The following is a 20,062-nucleotide window of genomic DNA, read 5'->3' as shown; positions in this document are numbered from 1 at the left end:
CAGAAACTTCCCCAAACCAAATAGTTCAGCCTCCTCCCTGGGGCTGAATTACTACTGAAAAACCCCAGCCCAACCTTAAAACACAGAGAGGAGGCCTCTCCCTCCCTTGTTGTCATATAAAATGGAATTCATGTATCTTGAAATTCTTTGTAACTGTTGCGTTTTCAATAATAACAAAACGGATTTTTTTTTTCAGTAATCCGGGAGCTGATCAGCAGTGGTTGGTTAATAGGTAGATAATATGTTATATAACCCTCCAGCTTCTTAACACTACCCATATCGCCAGGTTGTCCAGGCGGAAAAAGAGAGAGAGAAAGAGAGACAGAAGGCTGCAGCACCAGCTCGATTCCCCTGGTGAAAATGGCCTTCTTGATGGGAATAAATCTGTATCGATTCGACATTTATCTGTGAATGGGATCATCAAACCCCAACACCCAGGGGCTGGAACGTTGCTAATGGCAGTTTGTTCGTGGCTGCTGTCCGAAAGATTCTTTTCTTTGCAAACGAAAGAGCAAACACAGAAACCAACTGTTCAAAATGGTTAGGGGTGCTAAACCCAATGGAAGTTACCCCCTTGGCCACAATCAAATAGTTTACTCAATATTGGGGGTGCGCAAGCGCCCACAGAGCTGGCTCCAACAACCACCACGTTTTTTTTTTTAACGAAAGGTGGGGGGTTGGGAGTACGTTTTTGATGTGTTTCTTTTATCAGTGTTGTATGGCTTTGTTATATAAAACTTTGCATAAAAATAAAGCTTAAAAAAAAAAAAGTAAAGAACTGTAACTCAGACACCACAGGACACCACAGGGCAACTGCCAAAACGACTCAGGAAGGCAAAACATTCAAAATGTAAGATAAAATATTTTGAAACAAAGTGCCTTGAAGATGGTTTCCTCACAGGATAGAAAATACTGGACACAATTTTCAGCAAAAGTACTGGTAATGAGCTGAAAAAAGCTAAACTAACACAAGGGTTAGAGAATATGTGGTAACATAGGCGTAGTGTTACTTGTTTACTCTTTTACCACACATTCTCTAACCCTTGTGTTAGTTTCCTCACAGGATGCCAGACCTAGGGCCTCAGGCACTAAAGTGCAAAGAGACTTCACAAAAGTGTTTTGTTTTTTTAACTGAAAAATGCCACAAACCACCTGCATTTCAAGTTTGTCCTTTTTTTTCACACAACGTGTACTTTTGGAAAGTCCATTCACAAAAGTTCACATACCCCAGATTCTGTATGTCACCTAAAGTTAGGCGCTCAATTTTGAGCATGGATTGCAGATCTGTGAGCAAATAATTGGCTAAATTGGAACTAACAATCAATGATTGATTTTAACATGCACTTAATTGGCAGTAATTAGGGTTTATATGCAGAACATGTACGCCTAAATTTCATAGCATGCAACTCCAAAGGGGCATGGTTATGGGAGGGGCATGGGCATTCCCAGCAGTTAAGCATGGTGTTAATATAGAATACCTGTATTTCCATGCCTAAAGCCATCAGTTGGGTGCTAACATTTACACCAGTCTTTGGCACGCTTTACAGAATACTAGCTTACTGCAGATCATCCTGGCACCTAACCTTCGGCGCCATTTATTAAATCTGCCCCTTTGAGGTACTACTACTACCTCAAAGGGCTAGTAGTAGTACCTCAAAGTTTGAGAAGTTTCTGTACTGAGAGTTTCTGGGTGGATATTTTTTACTTATAATTATTACTGGTTTTTGACTGTACTTCCCAAGTATGCCTGGTTCTCTTTTTTTTTGTAAACCACATAGATCCCACAAGGTTATTGCAGTATAAAAGTAGCTTTTAGTTTAAAGTTTGATTTAATTGCTTAATTATGCTGTCTACTGTATATGTAGGTAATAGATAGAAGTCTTGATGGAGTGGATTTCCAACACGGTACATAGGTCCTGATGAAGATAAGACAAGCAACTTGTTCCTTGGGCAATATGAGTTTGTCAGATAAGCTTATATCGCTGAACACGTTTGCTAGTTCCCAAGTAATGGTTATTCCTGACCTGGAATGCAGTGGCACAGCCCCAGAATAATGGGACTCATAGACCAGTATGACTAGCAAATATTGTTCAGCCCCTGCATTCTCATCCATTGTTCGCACTAAGTATTTCTCTATGGCTGAAAGGGGTTTTGGGGGAGAGGGGGAGTTGTTAAAGCAGGCCTTGATGTTTTCCTACTTGAGATATTAGATTGTTCTTGGGGAAAGAACATGCAGAACTCCTTGACAAAGAGCAGGGGTTCTCAACCCAGACCTCGGGACCAACGAAGCCAGGCTTGTTTTTAAGAAATCCACAATGAATATGCATGAGATATCTATCTCATGCATATTCATTGTGGAATCTTGAAAACCTAACTGGTTGGGTGTGTCCTGAGGACTGGGTTGAGAACATCTGACATAGAGAATAGATTCCTCCTCCAAAGAACCATGGCAATAAGTGAGCAAGTGTACTGCCTATCCTGTTGTGCCCTAAGAGATGAATAGAATGGACCAGCTCCATTAAGTTATTTTGGAAAATAATCAAGAACTGGTCGGATATGGGAATCACCTTAGTGGTAGTAAACGAGGATGGAGGTCTGTATACATTTCAAGACCTTCAGCAGAGGCTTTCTCTTACCAATAAAGACCATTACACTTATAGACAATTACATCACTATTGGTATAGCCTGAACCAAGGGGCTTTGAGTACAAAATTGGGACAAAAGCTTCGAGAATTCTTCAGAGGGGATGCACATGGTCAAGTATCAATATCGAGTTTACATGGGGCACTGCTGCCGCTCTGTCCCCACCTTAATTATGGAGCACTTAAAGAGGCATGGAGCAAGGAATTGGGATATGAATTGAAGGGAGTAAACTTTGCAAAATTGATAAAAGATATCCCAAAACAAGTGGGTGGGGCAGAGCTGCAGGAGAGTCAATATAGGATAATACATAGGGGATATATAACACAAACACAAGCAGCAAGAGCAGGTTGGGCGCCTGATGCTCAATGTGTTAAATGTCATAAAGGAAGAAATACTTTTTTGCACGCATTTTGGAGTTGTGACAAAGTGAAAACATTTTGTAGAGAGCTTCATAATTACTTTGAGACTCTTATTGGTCAAAGAATAATACCCTCCTGGAGAGGAGTGTTATTAAACAAAAGGGAAGCATATGAGATATCGGACAAGAACTTGGATCTCTTACTAGGCAAGGCATATGCAGTGGGGAAAAAATGTATACTTAGACACTGGATACAGGAGGAACCGCCCTCCATCTGGTACTGGAGGAACAAATTTCACGAGCTGATGCTTTGGGAGGCTAACCAGCTTATTTTCGAAAGAGAAAGACGCCCATATTTCGACCCAAATCGAGAGATGGGCGTCCATTTCCCGTGGGTGCCCAAATCGGTATAATCGAAACCCGATTTTTGGCGTCCTCAACTGCAGTCCATCACGGAGACGAACAAAGCTCACTGGGGCGTGTCGGAGGCGTGGCAAAGGCAGGACTGGGGCGTGGTTATTGGCCAAGGAGAGATGATAATCAAAACAAGAAGGGCGTTTTTGACGAGAATTTGGTCCGCTTTATTTGGACCCTTTTTTTCAGGTCCAAGTCCCAAAAAAGTGCCCCAACTGACCAGATGACCACCGGAGGGAATCAGGGATGACCTCCCCTGACTCCCCCAGTGGTCACTAACCCCCTCCCACCAACAAAAACCCACTTTACAAACTTTTTTTCTCAGCCTGTATGCCAGCCTCAAATGCCGTACCCACCTCCATGACAGCAGAATGTGTTCTAGCCTCTGACAGCCTTTCCCTGGTTCTGATGTGGGTCTCGGGTGAGTGTGACACCTTTTCTGTTAAGGGCACTGCAGAGTCACATCAGCAATGCATTGTGGTGGGTGTAGGGTATTGGGCTCCGTGATTACACTAGCTTGTGTTAAATGCTCACGATGTTGGTAGTTCATAGGCTCTACTCCCATGGTGCTTTTCCCTCTGCTTACTGGGTCAAAGTGTGCCCTGTTTTGTTTCCGGTAGTCCATGAGGTAGTGGCCATTTGTGTAAGACACTTTTAGATCCCTTTCATGTGTTAGCCACGTTACAGCACTTAGTTCTTACCTTGAATGTTGCTGAAAGAAGGCATTGTACACCATTCTGCCAGCTCGGACCTACTGCTAATCTCAGTACCAGCGAGACTCTTTGCCAGTGGGGCACAACCTCTGATCTGCAGTTAACTGTGAGTAAAGGTGCTTATTCAAATAAAGGACGTTTTCAGCGAGATTAGTCTTCAGGTGTCAACTGCTGTGCCAAGGTTATACACCAGCAACAAGTCCTGTCCCTGGAGCACTTTTGGTGGGTACTGCAGTGCACTTCAGGCAGAGCCAGGCCCATTCCCCCCCCTCCCCCCATCTGTAACAGTTGTGGTGGTAAATGGGAGACCTCTAAAACCCACTGTACCCACATGTAGTTGCCCCCTTCACCCCTAAGAGCTATGGTAGTGTTGTACATTTGTCCCTCCCACGACCAAATGTCTTGGATTGGGACGTTTCTGAGCTGGGCGTTTTTAGTTTCTATTAATGCAAAAAAAAAAAAACCCACCCATCTCAAAAGGGGCCAAATCCATGGCATTTGGTCCTTCCAAACTGTATTTTCAAAACGAAAGATGGATGCCCATCTTTTTCAATAATACGGTCTGTCCCGCCTCTTCACATACCCGTTTTCGGACATAGATGCCCATGGAGATGGGCGTTCGTGTTCGATTATGCCCCTCTAAGGCAGCCCAGGGCACTCCAAAGAAAAGAAGGGCTTTTATTTCTGTTTGGAACAAATATCTGCAGAACATCTTCCACCATGCGAGAAGTGCGGTGCTAAATAAACTGTCCACAGTCTAAGGGGAATGGATAGGGGAGTCTTAGTTAATTTTGATCGGGTGAGATTGGAAGGGAAACAAAGAAAATGTGGACACAGACAGAAAGAGTTATAAACTGCTAAACAGGACAGCAGACAATATCCCACATTTTAGAAGTTAAGATATGCAGAGAGTTGGAATACGAATAGATCATGAAGAATCGAGAGGGATCTTTAAGAGTAGAAGGGGAGGGAGGTGTGTGTGTGTGGGGGGGGGGGGATAGAATATTGGTTAAGGTAACAATCCTTGCATATGAAAGGGACACGTGTACTGCCAGTTGTGTACCTAATTGTAGGGATATAACTATCGTGGAATCATCAATAAACAATGTTGACACATGGATAGGGCAATATTATACAAAACAGCATATGAGACATTATTACTGGAATTTAAAGTTTGAATTTATTGTTCACTGTTACACATTTGTTTTTCGAATGTACAAGGAGTAAGGTTAAAGAAACTCAGGAAAGGGAAGGGGAAAGGCAGAAAAGTATGATAAAAATTATTTTTTTTGATGATAGAAGCTTCAGATTATTGTACACAGGATTGATTTATGACCTGATATGTACTAAAGCTCATGGTATGTTTATCATGTGGAATCATCAATAAAAAATGTTGAAACATAAGTTATTTTGGAAAACTCAGAAATAACAATTTAACCCCCTAGGTTCGGGCTTTTGGAACTCAGGGGCCCTTTCACTGAAGGGCATCAAGCCCTTAATACGTGATTAGTGAAATGCTATCTTAAATCTGAGCTTAGCATGGCAGAAAGTCCAGCGTTAGAACACACTAAGTCCAGATGCTACTGCATTTTAGCAAAAAGGCCCCTTAATGTTATACTATCAGGCTCATTTTCGAAAGAGAAGCACGCCCATCTTTCGACACAAATCAGAAGATGGGCATCCTTCTCACAGGGTCACCCAAATCGGTATAATCGAAAGCCGATTTTGGGCGTCCCCAACTGCTTTCCATCGCAGGGACGACCAAAGTTCACAGGGGCATGTCGGAGGCGTAGCGAAGGTGTGACTTGGGCATGCCTAACACATGGACGTCCTCTACCCATAATGGAAAAAAAAGGATGTCCCTGACGAGCACTTGGACGACTTTACCTGGTCCTGTTTTTCTTATGACCAAGGCACAAAAAGGTGCCCGAACTGACCAGATGACCACCGGAAAGAATCGGGGATCACCTCCCCTTACTCCCCCAGTGGTCACTAACCCCTCCCACCCTCAAAAAACATCTTTAAAAATATTTTGTGCCAGCCTGAATGTCATACTCAGGTCCATCACAGCAGTTTGCAGGTCCCTGGACCAGTTTTAGTGGGTGCAGTGCACTTCGGGCGGACGGACCCAGGCCCCTCCTCCCCCTACCTGTTACACTTGTGGTAGTAAATGTGAGCCCTCCAAAACCCACCAGAAACCCACTGTACCCATATCTAGGTGTCCCCCATCACCCCTTAGGGCTATGGTAGTGGTGTACAGTTGTGGGTAGTGGGATTTGGGGGGCTCAGCACACAAGGTAAGGAAGCTATATACCTGGGAGCAATTTATGAAGTCCACTGCAGTGCCCCCTAGGGTGCCCGGTTGGTATCCTGGCATGTCAGGGGGACCAGTGCAATGCAAATGCTGGCTCCTCCCACGACCAAATGGCTTGCATTTGGTCGTTTCTGAGATGGACGTCCTTGGTTTCCATTATTGCCGAAAATCAGAAACGACCAAATCTAGGGACGACCAAATTTAAGGATTTGGACATTCCTGACCGTATTATCACAACAAAAGATGGACGTCCATCTTGTTTCAAAAATACGGGTTTCCCCGCCCCTGGATCGGGATGTTCTGCGAGGATGTCCAAATCAAAACAAGGATGTCCCTTTCGATTATGCCCCTCTATGAGTTTGTGTCCTCTTTTTGATTTGCCAGTGGGGCTGTCACTTGTGCTGGTTAATTTCGAGCTGGTATCTTGGACTACTTGTTATAAGGGCCAGTTCAAATGTTAGCAGCTTGTTGATTCACTCCAAAGTCATCCTTACTATAACCAGGTACACAGCCCTACAATAACATTTATAAGTATCTGACATGTTTGATTTCCCCACCTACTCAAACGGTTATCTGAAGTAGTCCATACTCCTACATGTACATATTCAATGGGAGCCAGAGTCTGATTTTGCCACAGTTGGGGATCAACCAAGCCCAATCATACCAAATTTTGGGAGCTCCCAGAGTCATCTACAGCTTCAGTGGAGATCACATCTTCATCCACTAAGATCATCCTATAATTAGGTCATAGATTTTTCCTTTTATCCCCTGTGAGAAAAGAGCTCAGATAGGCACAATTCATGAAAGAACAGCTCTTTCTAATGTGCCCTTGCTGTTAGAAAGAGAAACAGATCTCTTGTTTACAGAAAACATTTTTCTCTTTATTTATTTATTGCACTTGTATCTTAAGGACCACCCTGAAGCTAAAACAGTGCACTACAATATAATTTGATGAGTGTCTTGCTGCTGTTTTGTACTGGGCATGGTGGGAATAATGTTGTGCTCTGTTGGGTCGAATTGTGCTCACCTTTTCACCTATTGATCTTTGATTGTAACTCATCTTGCGTGTTGTGCCTCTGTATTTATGAAAACAGGTTGTTTGTTGCTTATATGTCTATATGAGACACTGATATACTCTAATTTGGTCCCTGTACTCTTTAAGTAGGATAGGGCTACAAAGCAGTGGCGTACCAAGGGGGGGCGGTGGGAGCGGTCCGCCCCTGGTGCATGCCGCTGGGGGGGGGGTGCCGCGGCGCGCGCCTGCTCCGAGTTCGCTAAACTTCTTTGCTCGTTCACTGCAGGTTCCTGTTCCGAGGTAGAGGGAGCTGTAGCGAACGAGCAAAGAAGTTTAGCGAACTCGGAGCAGGCGCGCGCCGCGGCACCCCCCCCCCTGCGGTGTGCACCGGGGGGGGGGTGTCATTTTGCCGGAGGGGGGGAAGGTGTAATTTAGTGGGGGGGGGGGCGCATCGGCGCTCCGCCCCGGGTGCCATCCAGGCAAGGAACGCCACTGCTACAAAGTAAGGTAATTGTAGTTCTCTTGTGATAGGCTCTTCCTAAGCACCTGTTTTTGTTCCCTAGGGCTTATGGAACTTTTCCTATTGGTTGTCCCTTTTGTCCCTGTGTATGCTGAGCTGTAGCCCGCCCCTTCTCTTTCAATTTGGGGTTGAGAGTGTGTCTGCAGCATGGTTTTCTAAGAACTGTAAGTTGACTTTGCTGTACCTGTTGCATACTTACCTTTCAAGCAACTGTAAAATAACCAAGTTTTTACCAGCTTAAAAGTATTCACACCCTCCCGGCTCCCCTTGTATATTTTTACAGACTGTCTTGGCACTATTCAAATAATGCTGGGGTGGAGCATGGGTGGTCCCAGAACTTATCCTGATAGCATGGATATCCAGATCACATATCCAGATAGCTTAGGACATCAACAAAGCTATCCAGTTATTTGAAAAAGTTATTCAAAGAGTGGACTGGATATGCACACTAGATAAAGTTTTGACACTCACTGCATTATCTGTATGTTCAGTCCCAGACACTATCTGTGTAGTGGAGCTGAATATACAAATAGTGTTTTTGTTAAATGCCAGCTGCAATGGTCAAAAAGTAATATTGATCTGCATGTTGCTACAGCCCTGCTTGGCTTACTGTAGTGGGTCTGTCTGAGACTATAGTACACCTGGGTGAAATTCTGTGCAAACAAATTTGAAATTTGCACAGAATATTTTAAATACCTGAATACTACCTTCATATAACACAATATAATTGCTGTATTGCTGTCATTAATTACACATTTATAATTACAAAAAAAGTTATTACTCAAGGATTTATAATTTTTTGTGCAGAGTCTTCCTATCATAAGGCCTGGTCCGTCCTCACAATATCATTCTTGCCTTCACCCCCTCTACTATCTCTCACCAACTCTCTCCCCTGGGTCCTCCCTTTGACTTGAACCTCTCCTGACGCTTCTGTGAGGTCAATGCCCTAGCTCATATACTATCAATCCCTTCCTTCCCTTCTTCCCCCACCCCTATGCTCAACCTTTTAGTTTTCTGTCTACCTCCACCGTTCTCTCTCCCCCCCACATCCATGACTCTGACCTTCTTCAACCCAATTCTGTGAGCACCACCTCCAGCAAGACCCCAAACTTTTTCTCTCTGCCCATAGCCTTGTTCCCCCAGTAAGATTCCCAGCTTTCCTTTTCTCTATAGTACTATCCAGGCTTCCCCCTCTTCCTCAGCTCTCTCCCATCCCCAATAAAGCATTTAGCTTCCTCCCATCCCTTTCCCCCCAACAAGACCTCTAGCTTTCTCCCTCCCATCCCTAAGCAAGCTCACCAACTCTGCCCTTTCTCCCTCTTCCCCAGCAATACCCTTACCTCTCTCACCTAACTTTCTCTCCTATGTTCCTCCTGAGAATCCAGCAAACCTCCCTTGTTCTCTTTTGTCCACATTCTGTAAAACCCACCCACTTCAGCCTTTTCTCTTCCAGGCTACCTTGCTCCTGCCATGGACCAGCTGTTCACTTATCTCTCTTGTTGCTGGTATGCAGCAGTAACAACCATCTCCTGGTCATCATGCTGTAGAGTGCTGCATGACAGGGGAATTCTGCGTACATTCTGCATTGTGCAGTTGCACTGAATTCCCCCAGGAATATAATATAAATTTAAGATTAAGTGTGTTTTTTCTTCCTGTGTTTAGTATTTGTTTCTTTTTTTTTTTAATCTTGTGGAATATTTTCCCTGGAATTTTGATTTATATGAGTGAAGTTTGTGTGAGGCAGAGGTTTTCTGACCTTTCTGACCTCTGCAAGAAGAGAAGTGATTTAGGTTGGCTATAGAGTTTTGCTTGCTGCACAGACTTGTAGATAAAAAAGAGTGGTACCCTGTTTTGTCCTCACAGGTGAGAAAACTACAAGAGAAAGGTACACTCATTCAAAAATGTTTGAGAGAAGTTTGTGTAATGAAGAGGATCAAAGGGAAAGGAAGACCCTGGGAGAAAGATCCTGAAGGGTTATTCTGAATGCTCAGATTAAGGCTGTAGTTGGGAGAGACCAAGAGGCTGAAGAATTGGATGGGGGAAAAAAAATCACAGACACAGTGGTAAAAATGAAGGATTAATGCCATGAAAACAGTAGTTAACTGATGCTATTGAACTGGAAAACAATGTCTACCAAAATGTGATTGTTTATTTGCACAAGTTGGAATAAAGTGATGTTGGAACATTTGAAAAGGACTCTGTGATTTATTGGCGAGTCTGGAAGGGATGCCTAAGGCTTTGAAAGAAAGCATCTGAGAATTTGGAAGTGTTTTTGTAGGTAGTCTCTGGAACGGATGCTGATGTCTCTGGTGTAGCTGGATTTATTTATTGTGTTTTGTAGGATACAGAAAAGGGATCTTGGTGATTAGCAGATGCATCCTAAGGGCTGTGCGAGCAGTATGGCTACACAGAGTGCAAGGGAGAAAGGTCAAAAAAATTGCTCCCTGTCTGCTGTCTTCCATGCGGTTGCCATGGCTCAATAGGTGGGGCGGGGGAACCATGTTACACAGGGCATGATTCCGGCTCAGGGCTCCTAGTAGCCCATGCAGAAAAAAAGTCAGAATAATGTGGAGGAGAGGTGACCTCCAAGGCCTCTGCCAGCAGCCCATCCCAGATCTTTTAATCTTCCTCTTTTGCATTTACAAAGCCCATACTTAAATACAACAATCAGGTGCCTTCCCATGCCTTGTCACAAAATTTTGTAATAAACCACAGTGCCACCAAAACTGACAAGGTAGTTTTCCAAAATATGTGGCCGTCCTGTAGGATGCTAACATTAGACATTTTAGGGCATTTCTATAAATGGCACTAAAAATTAGGCACCAAAAAACTAGGCACTGGGAAAAAAAAATCAGTGCCCAGCACCATTCTACAAAGGGTGCTCCAGGATGAGTGCACTTTAGAGAATAATGTCTAGTGGGGATTTGAATGCCCAGTTTTGGGCATGAGGACTTACACCAGTTGAAATCCGATATAAATCTTGGCACTCATCCCCCAAGTTCTATAACAATGCGCATAAATCATTGGAACGTCCTTGACCCGCCCACACCCCTCTGATGGCCATGCCCCCTTTTGGATTGCACTTAAGAGGATTTGGGCACATATCATTATAGAATCGTGCACAGCCAGTTCCACACACAATCCAAAATCAGTGACAATTAATGCCAATAACTGATTTTAGCAGTCATTAACGGCTTTTTAATTTATTTGCGTATGGATCTCAGGATCACGCACAAATTTGGTTGCCATTTATAGAATCAGGGGTAAGCTTGTATTCTATAATGGCAGAGCTGCAAACTGCTGGGTCCTTTTACAAAGCAGCGGTAGGGCTAATGCACAGGTAGCACGCACCAAATCACCACTGGGGTAGTGCAGGCGCCTGGCGAGGTTGGTGCACTCTGATTCCCACGGTAGAAAATAATTTTGTAATTTTCTACTGCAGGGGCATTCCCAGCAGTAATCCACAGTGCGCCCACGTTGGCGCACACTGCATGATTACCACCCATATAGCATGTGAGCAGTAAGGGCTCAGGCCACCAACAGCCACACACTACTTTTATTTTTAGTGCATGACCATTTATGGCCCTATTTAAAAATGCCCTTTTTCCCAGCCGCAGTAAAAAAAATGGCCAAGCACATGCCAAAAACACACGCCCACACTACCACAGGCCACTTTTTACTGCAGCTTTGTAAAAGGACTCCTAAATCTGTCACTAATTAGAGTATGACCTTGCGGAAACAGGAAATGAGGGCGGGACCCCAGCTGACAGAGAGAGAAGGGCCGAGCCTGCACGCTTTGTAACGCTGTTGCCGGCCGCCGTAACCCCAACGCGGTAAGTGAAGATGAGTTTTTAAAAGTGGAGGGAGGGTGCCTGGAACTTGAAGGGAGGGAGGGAGGGCCAAAGACCATGGAACTGGGAGGGAGGGGGGACCGTGAAACTGGGAGGGAGGGACGGAGAACGTTGGAGGAGAGCGATGATGGAGAACATTGGAGGAGAGTGACGTCAGGAGATGGTTGCGGCAGTGGCGTAGCTACGTGGGGCCTGGGCCCCCGTAGATTCGGCCCTGGCCCCCTGCCGATAACCCTCTTGAACCCCCCTTCTGCCACCAACCCTTCCCCGCCATTGCCGCCCGCCCCGCCGCCGTATCAGGTACCTTGTTTGCTGGCGGGGGTCCCCAAACCCCGCCAGCCGAAGAGTCTTCTTCAGCGCCGGAGAGAGACTCCAGCGCCTTCGTTCAATGATGTTTGTTGTCTGATCAGCTGTTTCTGACGCCTTACGTCCTACACCGTGCATGTAGCCCCATGCAGGATGTAAGGCATCAGAAACAGCTGATCAGACAACGAACTTCGTTGAACGAAGGCGCCGGAGTCTCTGGCGCTGAAGAAGACTCTTCGGCTGGTGGGGTTTGGGGACCCCCGCCAGGAAACAAGGTACCTGATGTGGCGGCAGGGTGGACGGCGACGGCAGGGAAGAGTTGTTGGCGGGAGGGGGGGTTCAAGAGGGTCGTCGGCAGGGGGGTCCAAAGTGGTCGCAGTGGCGGCGGGCGGGCACAGGGGGGGGGGGTCGGCGGCTAAACAGTGCCCCCCCACCTCAGGCTCTGGCCCCCCCTCCCGGTGAGGTCTGGCTACACCCCTGGGTTACAGGCGCAGGTAGCCTCATTGGAACGTTGGAGGAGCAAATTATTATATTAGATAATGGACTGCCTAGATGTGGTCCAACTGTAAAAAGTTAAAAGGTGGAGAAGAAAAGATTTTTTTTAATTTTTACTTATTTTGACAGCTTTTTAATTTATTTGAAAGTGTCCCATATGTACATATAAATATCATGAAATCAAAACTGAATATCACTTAAACAACTTAAAAAATTACTGTAGCTGGTAACAGCACTAATAAAGGCTGTATTTTGTGCTCATTTGTCTACACTGTTCTATACAATACAGTGATACATGGCCAAAATTCAGTGAGGATATCCTGTTTACTTATGGGTTCATCTTAACTGTTGTTGTAATCTGCCTTGGGAAGCCTGGTGTTATAAAGATTGGGATGCCGCAGAGGAGAGAGGTGAGCAGTATGGTGCCGCAGCTGGGTGGGTCCGCCACCGTAGCTACGCCATAGGGTACCCCCTCCAAATGACACACTGATTACGATTTATAACAAATTACTACACTACCTATGAAAAGTAATTCCGTTATTACACACCAACAATAAATAACGACAACGTGAATGCAGCAGTTCATAGTTTTGTTTGCTTTGAGTGTACGCAGAACGACGGTTGCGCGGGGAAGGGGAAACAGAGATTAACCTAAGTGGCTTCAACTGTTTGACGTCATGCAGTCTCCTGTTCTCAATCCAATCTCCTTGTCCTTCGTATTTGTCTCGTCAGTTTGGCCCAAGAATGCAGCCGTACAGCTCTTTGCGCAGGCGCCCCTCTTCCAAAGGCGGGGTCTAACCGGCTATGGCTACGTCTAGATCCAGCATGAGTTCCTCGGAGGCGCTACGATACACAGAATATATCGGCAACGGTGCTCATCCCAGTAACAGCGATATCGATAGGACATTCGTGAGTATTGCGAGACAATGCTGCAGGTTCGGTCCGAGTCCTGGTTGGGGAGGGGGTGTTCCTTCACTACAGAATGATGCAATAACTACTCACTTTGTAGGGAGACAGGTGATGGTGCTTCACTGTTCGCCCTACGACAAGGGTATTGGCAGTGGGAGGTGTCTTTGTGAAAGAATCAGATAGCGCGAGTGGAAGTAGTGTAGTAGTGGCTGTGTTACATATTAAAAGTTAATGTGCCTTGTTTTAGAAAAAAATAAATTAGAAAAATGATCGAAGAAGATTTGGTGCCAGCTTTGGTTTTCTGAGCGGGTGATGCCATCATCCAAAGAACAAAAGTTGTTATGAGAAAAGACCCAGCAATGAGAGGCTTGTGCCGTCGGTCGGCTGATGATGATTCACTGTGAAGTGCTGAGTGTGATGTAGACCGGTTGTTAAAAAGGTCATGTTTAGCACCGACATGGCAGGTTACACACACAGTATATAACAGCAGATAGTAACCTAGTAGATGACGGCAGAAAAGACCTGCATTGTCCATCTAGTCTGCCTAACAAGATAAACTCATATGCGCTACTTCTTGTGTATACCATACCTTGATTTGTATCTGCCATTTTCAGGGCACAAACCGTAGAAAAGTCTTGCCCAGCACAAGCCCCGCCTCCCAATAGTGCACAGACATTTCCAGAAATTGCAGTAGCCATCCAGCATGGTCTTTTTCCTTCTTGTAGAGGTACCACAGACCTTACATATTATCTGGATTTATGTTCGTTATGCAATGCCCCTTTACCTGGACGCTTTTGGGTCTTGTGGGCTGGAGCCCTCACAAAGGGCAGACACTGTTGGACCCTCACTCACTTGGCTCTCCACCTGGAGAAAGAAGTGTTAGTAGGTGGGATGACCCTCTTCTTTCCCAGGAAACTTAAAGTCAGGGTTCAAATCTCTGTGGGAAACAAGGCCTGGCATTTACGATTCTCCTGTACACCTTTTATTCCAAATGACTACTCTGCAGTCAGCAGCTTAAACTCAGTTCATTCTTCAACTTCAAAGCACGGGAACATACTCTGTATGAACTCTTCATTAAATAGTATAAGTAAATCTTCTTCTGGTATTTCCCCAGTGGAACTCCTGTATTCTCCTCTTAATGGGATATAGGTTATAAGGCACTCTTAAACAGGGTTATTTATACTTTTATATAGCTCCAGTCTGTGCGTATCCCCAAAGATAGTGTTCCAAAGGCTGTGTGCCTGGCTATGGGATGGGTACTCCCTGGCTCCTATCCTGTGCTCCTGGCTGGTTCTCTCCCTGCCTACCCAGAGCTCTCCTTCACAGTTACTGTTTCTCTTAAGAGCAACTCTCCTTTTCCTTAACAAACAGATTCACTTCTTTTCAATGGGATTCCCCTTCTTTGGGTCCCTTGGCAGGGGCTTGCAAGCAACCAAAGACCTACAGCTACAAATAGAAAACTAAAAACCCAAAAGGAAAAAAAAAAAAAAAGACTCTGCTAAAGGGCAGACACTTAACTTTATTTCCTCCTAGTCTCCTCCTCCTCCCCCTCCCAGCACTCTTCCTCTCCACTTCACTCTCTCTGCATTTTATTTCAAAGATACTCCCCTTGGGCTGGGCTTCCTTCTACCTGGGGCCTCCCAGTTCCTCTCTATAGGAACTTACAGGGGATTACATATACAAATTGTATTACATTCTTTACAAAATGTATTAAGTTAGTCCAATAAAAAATGCATCTTATTTTCTTTTCTCTTTTGTTTTATTTCTATTTATGTTCTTTATAAGTAATTATTGTGGTTCTGTATTCTCTTGAGATGGGTAAAGACAACAGAATTCAGCATTTGGAGGCTATTCTATCCACCCATCAAGCCTATTTCTCTTAAGGAAATACCTAGTTATTGTTGAGCTTACAACCTCATAATCCTGTTTTTGGAACTTCCTTTTTATTGGGGGAAAATGAAATGTTTACTGCTGTTTTGGACCATGTTTTGTTAGTTTTCTAAATCATAAGGTACAATCTTTACCATTTTGGTGGCCAATATCTAAGCTGCCTCTATTGGTATCCTTTTGGCTACATTGGGGGTTCAATGTTCAGCGACAGTTAACTAGTTAGGAGCCGTTTCTACCCAGTTAACCCCCAGTGACCGGTTCCCAACCTAATAGCAGCACCTGACCAGCTAGTGCTGTTGAATATTCTGTCCAGTTGCCTCAGCGCTATCTGGGTTGTGTCAGGGCAAGCTGGGGGTGACGCCTCAAATGAGGGTTGAGGGTGGGCCTGTGAAATAACACAGCCAGACAAAGGGATATAAATGAAAATAAGTGTTTAATTGAATCCTATCAGAACCAGGAACAAAAGAGAGAACGCCTCTGTAGTTTTTTTTTTGTTTGTTTTTTTTTTTGTTACATTTGTACCCCGCGCTTTCCCACTCATGGCAGGCTCAATGCGGCTTACATGGGGCAATGGAGGGTTAAGTGACTTGCCCAGAGTCACAAGGAGCCACCTGTGCCGGGAATCGAACTCAGGTCCTCAGTTCCCCAGGACCAAAGTCCACCACCCTAACCACTAGGCCACTCCTCCACTTGAATGATTAGTCTTAAGCAGGCCTCAGACTAGCAAGGCCTGAACACAGTCTGTGGCTGGTAGGGTGGCCCTGCCCCAAACACAGCCAGTGAGCCTTTCTTGGTTCTTCTCTGCGTACTAGGGTCTGGCTCCAGCCAGACCTCAGAACAGGGCTTGTCAGTCTCAAACAAGAAGCAAAAGTGGATTCAACTACCATATATATTCGAATATAAACCCATCCACATCAAGATAACATTTCCCTTACCCTTTCTTTTTAGGTGATGAATGTTAACTAAGCCAAGGGTTTATATTCCAGCATTCCTTCCCCTTTCTTCTTCCCCTTACCCCTTCCCTGTGGTGTCTGACATTCCTACCAATCCCTCTGCCGCCACTGTCTGCCCTGAACTGGCAGAGCTCCCACTTACCATTTCGTCCTAGGCCTACTTGAGTTTCCAGATGGTTTAGTAGTGCATTGGGACAAGAGCAATCTCCCACCCATGCTGTCTTCAATCCCAAAATGGCTGTTGCAACCTCCAGCCACAATCTTGCAAGACTATAGAACCTGAGCAAATTTCAGTTTTGGTCCTGAAATCCGGGTTCGGGTTTCAGCCGAAAATACAGTGCATTTTTGGCTAAAACCGAACCCCGTCCCCCACAATCCCTGTCCACTCAGCATCCTCACCTTCCACCACCTGAAAGCTGAAACCGAAAATGAACCCCCCCTCTCCCCCAAAATCACTCTTGCCATTTCAAATTTTGATTGTTGGTTCAATTTCGATTGGAGCTGAGAATCCCAGTTTCAGTCGGCCTCTACAAGACTACAGCTGAAAGTTGCAGCAGCCATTTTCACTACAGAGACTGCATGGGCAGGATGAGTAGGTATCGTGTCCACCCTAAGACACCACTAGACCACCAGGGTAGTACGGTAGGCCCTGGGAGGGAGAAGGGGCTGATGTGCTCAGGGAGAAGGAAGAAGAAAGTAGGAGCTCTGCCTGTTCGGGGGTGGGAGTAAATAAATCGGAGCTCTGCTGGTTTGGGGAGGGAGGGAATGGGAGGAATTTCAGATATTATGAGGGAGGGAGGTTTCAAATATAAACCAAGATGCAATTTTTTATGCCTTTTTTGACCAAAATATCTTGGTTTGTGTTCAAGTATTTACACTAAATATCACCATATCCTAGAAGTTAATGTCCCGTAGTCAGTGTAGAAAGTGAAGTTGAAAAAAGGGTGGAGATTTTAGTAAGTCAGCAATGCAAAATATACCTCAAAATCAATCAGTTACTTAGAGGAAAGAAAGATGAAAGTTCTGGAATAGACTTCATAGTCCCTGGACTTGAATATTATTGAAAATCTGTGGGGAGATCTCAAAATATAAAGTGCATGGAAGAGATTAAGAATATTTCTGAGCTAGAAGAGATCTGAAAGTGTAGGAAGAAAATTCCAAAAGCAAGAGTAAAAAGACTGATCTGACTAAATGAAATATTTGGAAGCTGTTATTTCTTACAAAGTTTTGACTGAAAGCACCTGACATATTCACTTGTTGTTTTGAGTCTGCTGAAAACTGCAGATAGTACTTGCACATTGAAATGTGCAGAAAAATGCTTTAACTTGTACCGTGTTGAGGTCATGTCGGCTTCTTTTCATTTAGGGATTCACTGAAACATAAAATTTGACCAGTGGTGCCTGAACATTTGTGTACAGCTGTTTACATACACGTATACTCCCTAATGCTTTCAGCCTTACAGAATAAAAAAATAATTCCGAAAACAGAATAATGCTTATATAGTCTATAAACAATATCCTATATAAAAAATGCACACTAGATCGTAAACTCAATATTTATGGAAAAAAGAGAGGACTCTAATTAATTAATCGAAATTTTATTTTGCTTTGATGGCTTGCAATTATTTAGAATCATTGAATTCCACCTCTGTGTATTATGTGCAAAGAATGTCTATAAAGTTAAGTGTTTACAAAGTACAAATTAATCTCTTTGATGGAAAAATGAAGTCAGACTGCACTTGTATTAACCTCAATATGTTGAAGTTCATTGTAACTGAAGCAACTTAAAAGTACAGTCCCCAAGCCTTACAAAGACATACAGTTAACCTTCTAAGACTGCTTCTAAGCACACCATATACACTACCCAACCACTCGCACAAACCTCATATACACCGCCCCCTGAGTCAGCAATTGTAAATAGCAGAAAAATGGTATTGTCACACTGTATGCTTTTGACTTCCTCTTTTTGCCTGCTCTTTCTTCCATGGTTGTAACTTCTATCATCCCTTCTGCCTCCACTGGAGGTGTACCCAGTCATAACTACTCTTTCCATGCCTTCCTATACACTCAAGGTGTATAACATAAAGATCACAGTCCATAAATATATAAGATACAATGAGCATACATTTTAAAAGAGCATAGCTGATAAAAAAGCAAACAAAAATGAACATAAAAACACATACACATGAGAGAAATTCCAACAGAGGCCAATTCAAGTCATAAGTACCTGGCAGGATCCCAGAAAGCAGATAGGTTCCATTCTGCCTTAGCCCCAGGGAAAAGCAGCGGCTTTCCCCAATTCTACCTTTTTAGCAACTGTTCGGATTTTTTTTTATAGGAACTCCAGCCCTTTATTTAAACCTGGCTAGGCTAACTGCTTTTAGTACATCCTCCAGCAAAGAATTTCAGAGCCTATTTTTTTCTCTTGATGTATAACTATTTTCTCTGACTTATTTTAAATGGGCTGTAAACTCATGCAGGGGCATAATCAAAAGAGAAGGGCGCCCATCTTTCAACACAAATCGGGAGATGGCCGTCCTTCTCTCAGGGTAGCCCAAATCAGCATAATTGAAAGCCGATTTTGGGCGTCCTCAACTGCTTTCCGTCGCGGGGACAACCAAAGTTCATAGGAGCGTGTCGGCAGTGTACCGAAGGCGGGACGTGGTTAATAGATGGGCATCCTCGGCCGATAATGGAAAAAAGAAGGGCGTCCCTGATGAGCATTTGGCCGACTTTACTTGGCCATTTTTTTCACGACCAATTCTCAAAAAGGTGCCCGAAATGACCAGATGACATCCCCTTACTCCCCCAGTGGTCACCAACCCCCTTCCCCCCTCCCCCCCCAAAAAAAAAAAAAAAAATTAAAAAACATTTTTTGCCAGCCTCAAAGCAGTATGCAGGTCTCTGGAGCAGTTTTTAGTGGGTGCAGTGCACTTCAGGCAGGCAGACCCAGGCCCACCCCCCCCCCCCATCTGATACACTTGTGGTGGTAAATGTGAGCCCTCCAAAATCCACCCGAAACCCACTGTACCCACTTGTAGGTGCCCTCCTTCATCCCTAAGGGCTATGGTAGTGGTGTACAGTTGTGTGTGTGTGTGGGGGGGGGGGGGGTTGTGGGACTCAGGACACAAGGTAAGGGAGATATACACCTGGGACCTTTTTCTGAAATTCACTGCAGTACCCCCTAGGGTGCCCAGTTGGTGTCCTGGCATGTAAGGGGGGCCAGTGCACTACGAATGCTGGCTCCTCCCATGACCAAATGCCTTGGATTTGGTCGTTTTTGAGATGGGCATCTTCGGTTTCCATTATCGGTGAAAACCGAGATCGCCCATCTCTAAGCTCAACCATCTCAACATTTAGGTCGACCATCTCTTAGGTCGACCTAAATGTTCAGATTTGGGCATCCCCGACCGTATTATCAAAATGAAAGATGGACGCCCATCTTGTTTTGATAATACGGGTTGCCCCGCCCCTTCGCGGTGCCATTCTCAGAGATGGGTGCCCTTAGAGATTGTCATCACCATTCGAAAATGCCCCTCATGGTGTTCCCTATTCCTTATATATACTGTCATCTACCAAGATTTGCTTATTTCCGATCTGACGAAGAAGGGCAGCCTTCGAAAGCTAATCAAGAAATGTACTAAGTTATGTCCAATAAAAAAAGGTATCATCTTATTTTCTT

The 20,062-nt window shown here is 44.6% G+C and overlaps 1 protein-coding gene across 1 annotated transcript in view; it reads left to right on the top strand.

The window, feature by feature from the left end:
• Positions 1–13,362: 13,362 nt before the first annotated feature.
• DNAJC15 (DnaJ heat shock protein family (Hsp40) member C15) overlaps positions 13,363–20,062 on the top strand; it is a 63,189-nt gene continuing 56,489 nt past the window's right edge. The window contains exon 1 of the mRNA XM_030200540.1: positions 13,363–13,538. Coding sequence (XP_030056400.1) covers positions 13,434–13,538 — 105 coding nt within the window. The 5' untranslated portion in view covers positions 13,363–13,433. The remainder of the gene's footprint in view (positions 13,539–20,062) is intronic.

This window comes from Microcaecilia unicolor, chromosome 4 (genome assembly GCF_901765095.1).
Source record: "Microcaecilia unicolor chromosome 4, aMicUni1.1, whole genome shotgun sequence".
In the NCBI taxonomy this organism is placed as follows: domain Eukaryota; kingdom Metazoa; phylum Chordata; class Amphibia; order Gymnophiona; family Siphonopidae; genus Microcaecilia; species Microcaecilia unicolor.
This window is presented reverse-complemented; position numbering and strand designations above follow the sequence as displayed.